This window comes from Otolemur garnettii, unplaced genomic scaffold (genome assembly GCF_000181295.1).
Source record: "Otolemur garnettii isolate 467f Iridium unplaced genomic scaffold, OtoGar3 scaffold00066, whole genome shotgun sequence".
NCBI lineage: Eukaryota > Metazoa > Chordata > Mammalia > Primates > Galagidae > Otolemur > Otolemur garnettii.
The window spans coordinates 1,791,149-1,795,350 of NW_003852461.1; the positions used below are offsets into that span (position 1 = coordinate 1,791,149).

The 4,202-nt window shown below is 52.2% G+C and overlaps 1 protein-coding gene across 1 annotated transcript in view; it reads left to right on the forward strand.

Moving 5' to 3' along the window:
* MROH7 (maestro heat like repeat family member 7) overlaps positions 1 to 4,202 on the forward strand; it is a 51,793-nt gene extending 47,591 nt beyond the window's left edge. Inside the window, 3 exon segments of the mRNA XM_023515097.1 lie at positions 894 to 996; positions 3,353 to 3,415; positions 3,958 to 4,202. Coding sequence (XP_023370865.1) covers positions 894 to 996; positions 3,353 to 3,415; positions 3,958 to 4,202 — 411 coding nt within the window.

Sequence of the window (4,202 nt, forward strand, 5' to 3'; positions counted from 1 at the left end):
ATCACGCTCACAGCAACCTCCAACTCCTGGGCTCAAGCGAGTCTCCTGCCTCAGCCTCCCAAGTAGCTGGGACCACAGGCGCCTGCCACAACGCCTGGCCATTTTTTGGTTTCAGCCCTCATTGTTGTTTGGCGGACCCGGGCTGGGGATTTGAACCCGCCACCTTAGGTGTATATGGCTGGCGCCTTAGCCGCTTGAGCCACAGGCGCCGAGCCATGGCTCATACTTATAACCTCAGCAGGGGAGATTAGGCAGGAGGATTGCTTGAGCTCAGGAGGTCCAGACCAGCCTGAGCAAAAGCGAGACCCTGTCTCTAAAAATAGCTGGGTACTGTGGTGGGCACCTGTATTCCAGCTACTTGAGAGGCTGAAGCCCAAGAGTTTGAGGTTGCTGTGAGCTGTGATGCTGCAGCACACCACTTAGAGTGACTAAGTGAGGCTCTATCTCAAAAAAAAAAAAAAAGAAGAAGAATGGATACCTTCCTATTTTCCAATGCATGAGTAAGCCCCATTCCTATCTGCCTCTTAAGAGCTTTTAAGACTTCCCAACTCTTCCATGTCCCCCCATTGCTTTACAATTTGAATCCTTTACCCTGGGTATACTGGTCTCTTATTACGTACCTCCCATGTCCATTCCCATCTCTAGCTGGATTTGCATGTAAGGACTTTAATTCCAGCTGGGAGATGAATTGGAAGCAGAGACACCCAAGGCAGAAAGACCACTGAAGTGGCCGTTGCTATCAGCTAAGAGGATATGTGGTCTGGCCTCTGGGGGATTGAGAAGGAGGGTTAGTTAGCAGAGATGTTTAGGAGGCAGGGGTCCAGGATCACTATTCCTAGCTTCAAGAGGGATGGATGGGTAAATAGTCCTTTGGGGGTTTCTCTTTATCCCAGGTGAACACCTACCGAGACAGTGCCTTCACATTCCTCAGCCAGAGCCTGGAGTATGCCAAGAACCCACGGGCCTCCCTCCGGAAGTCTTCGGTCATGTTCATAGGTAACCTGCCCAGCATAAGTAGTCCTGCCACCGGGGCTCTGCCTGCTCTCCAGTTGGCTCCCTCCCAGGCTGCCATCCCTTCTAGCATCTGGGTAGATGCCTCCCATTGGGTGGAAGACTTGGTCAGCAGATAGCCATGGTGCAACTGTAACGTTCTTACCTCCTCTAAGATCACAGCTTAGCCTGAAGTCTTTGTGTAGGGCATGACCTTGGCAACTGTACGCAGCAGAACTTCTGTCCCTGATCCCCCTTAGAGTACAGCCTGAGTCCAAGCCCAGCAGGAACCTGCCCAAATCCCCTGTTGATTGTGGCAGGAAGGACCATGCAGCATGGTGGAGTCGCACAGAGTCTCAACTCCATGATCCTCTTTGTGTGTGATCCCAACTCGGTCATTTATTCCCACTGAGCCTCAGTTTCCTCATCTGCAATTTAGGGGCCAACTTCTGTGTCACCAACTGGGTGGGAATATTTTTTGAAAGGTGAAGTCTGGCAGGCCGAGATGCTCAGTGAAGTCGCCTTCATTCTATTTCCCACAATTTCAGCCTCTGTCTTTCTGGAAAAAACCAAATAGCCAAGTCTTCACTGCCCAGAATCCGTCCACAGGACCCTTCTGACTGGGGGTGTCCCTCCTAACTACTCACCCCTACCCCAAATAACCACATATCCTTCACCAAGGCCTAGGAGACCTTGTTGTAAAGAGGCTTGGAGATGGCACCACTTGTTAAGGGGATGTTTCTTTCAGTAATGTTCCCAATTCATCTGCCATTTTTCATCTATCCAACAACCCATCTAGCCATCCCTTGGTTTGACCCCTTGCTCTGTGTTAGGCATGATACTTACAATAGAGAAACAAGAGCCCTCATGGAGGTGGTGCTGGTGGGGGAGGGAGGGGGGAATGGAGGCTGTGGCCATTGACACGATCAGTGTTAGGATCAAGGAGCATTGCCCTGGACTGGGGGCATCCCTCAGTGGGCGGATGCTCAGAGACAGCCTATGTCATAGAGTGACTTCTATTTCCTACATGCTGGTTTCTTTTTCTTTTCTTTTCTTTCTTTCTTTCTTTCTTTTTTTTTTGAAACAGAGTCTCACTGTGTCGCCCTTGGTAGAGTGCTGTGGTGTCATAGCTCACGGCATCCTCCAACTCTTGGGCTTAAACGATTCTCTTGCCTCAGCCTCCCAAGTAGCTGGGACTACAGACACCTGCCACAACACCCAGCTAAATGTTTTGGTGTTGTTGCAGTTGCCATTGTTGTTTAGCAGGCCCAGGCCGGGTTTGAACCCGCCAGCCTGGATGTATGTGGCTGTCGCCCTACCCACTGAGCTACAGGCACTGCCCTACATTCTGGTTTCTTTAAATTGTGCTCTAAATGAATCACCTCTGAAATCATTAGTGCTTAGCACCTGGGAATCTTCTCTGTGCCAGGGCCTGTGCTGGGGCACCAAGCTGAGCAGAGCCTGGACCTGCCTACACACAGCTCCCAGCACAGTGCTGTGACTTGTGAACTCTTCAGGGTTATGAAACTCCTGTGAGAATGCTGAAGACGGCTATGAACACTTTCCCTAGAAAAAAATTCATGTCACGAGTAATGTTAGTGTCTGCACAGGCCACCTCTCCCCCTCTCACCACCCAGTGGTCTGGCAGGAGATAAAGGTTCATAAATCACAAGTAAAATACAACACAATACATGCAGACAGAGAAAAACTGTCAGATACTCTGGGAACCCGGAGACCACCTAACCCACCCTGTGGGGAAGAGCAGCCACTTATTAAATTGACTATTCAAGGACAAATCGGAATTAGCCAGGAAGAAAGGAAGGGAAAGGCCTTCCCAGAGGTCCAGCCCATTCAAAGACCTGCAGGTACCGTGCCGGCCAGGCACCACCTGGGAGCAGGGATGGCCTGAGTAACATGGTTGAGGAGTCACAGGAACAGATCTCTGACCCAGCACTGCTGAGTCTCAGCCTCCCCAGGAGTCCCACTATGGCCGTGTCTGACGGGTGTGCAAGGTGCTCTGGTCTTGCACATTATTGCTGCTCAAACTTGTATCACAGATGAGAAAACTAAGGCCCAACCTGGGTAAGAAACTAGCCTAGGGTCACATGGTTAGAGTCAGCTGCAGCCTAGATCCTGCCCCCATCCTGGGGCCATCTCTGCCCACTGGACCAACCATCTCCCCCAGGGCCCTTCTGGGGGAATCTGCCCTGGGGTCCAGTTGAAGATCTTCCTTTGTGTCCTCATCTGTGGGGCTGGAGGATGGTGGGGAAAGCTTCTCTGGGAGGTCTGTTCTGAGGGCGGGATGTGGCAGGGGCGGACTCAGGAGAGGAATGCACAGAATATCTCCTGAATTATGCTCAAGGGTCCCTGGTCCCCTGCATGGAGAGCATAATGACAGAGGATCGTCTGAATGAGGTGAAAACTGGTAAGTCATGCCCGGGGGTAGGTGAGATTCCAGGGGGCATGAGGGAATGAGTGAGGATCACAGTGGGTAACGGGAAGGGGGGGATATGTCCAAAGAAAGGCTTTTTGGCTCAGTCCAGTTGTGCTCTGCTTTATCCAGGGTGAACAGCGTCAGGAGCCATAGGTTTCACGAGAGACAGAACACACTACTCCAACCTGGGGGAGCTTACAATCTCATTTAGAAAATGAGACCAAAATGGGGTGCAGGGCAGGCAGTTCAGACTCTTAAGGGGGCAGGTTCATTTTGTAACAGGGGAAGCTGAAGGAAGCACTAAGGTAGGCTGGAGTAGGCTGGAGGAGACCAGGAAGGCTTCCTGGACGAGGCAGGTCTTGATTCAGACTTTGGATGATGTGAACAATTTGGAGAGTCGGGAGGGTGATAGGAGGGTATGTTGAGCAGAGGGTGCCTACGCCAAGGTACAGAGGTAGGAAGGAGTGATGAGGTGTGAGAGCCATGTGGGGACCTGGTCTTAACAAGTGGCCTCTCCCTGCCCCATGACCCAGCTCTGGAAAACTTGAGACATGACCCAGAAGCATCAGTCTGCATCTACGCAGCCCAGGCCCAGGACCACATCCTGGCCAGCTGCTGGAGGAACTCCTGGCCACAGCCGCACGGGGACTTGTGGGTTTGTGACCCGTCTGCCACGCACCGCTGGAGCCCCAGCTGCGAGCACCTGCCCACTTCCCACCAGCGACGCTCCTGGATCATGCAGGCACTGGGCTCCTGGAAGATGTCCCTGAAGCAGTGA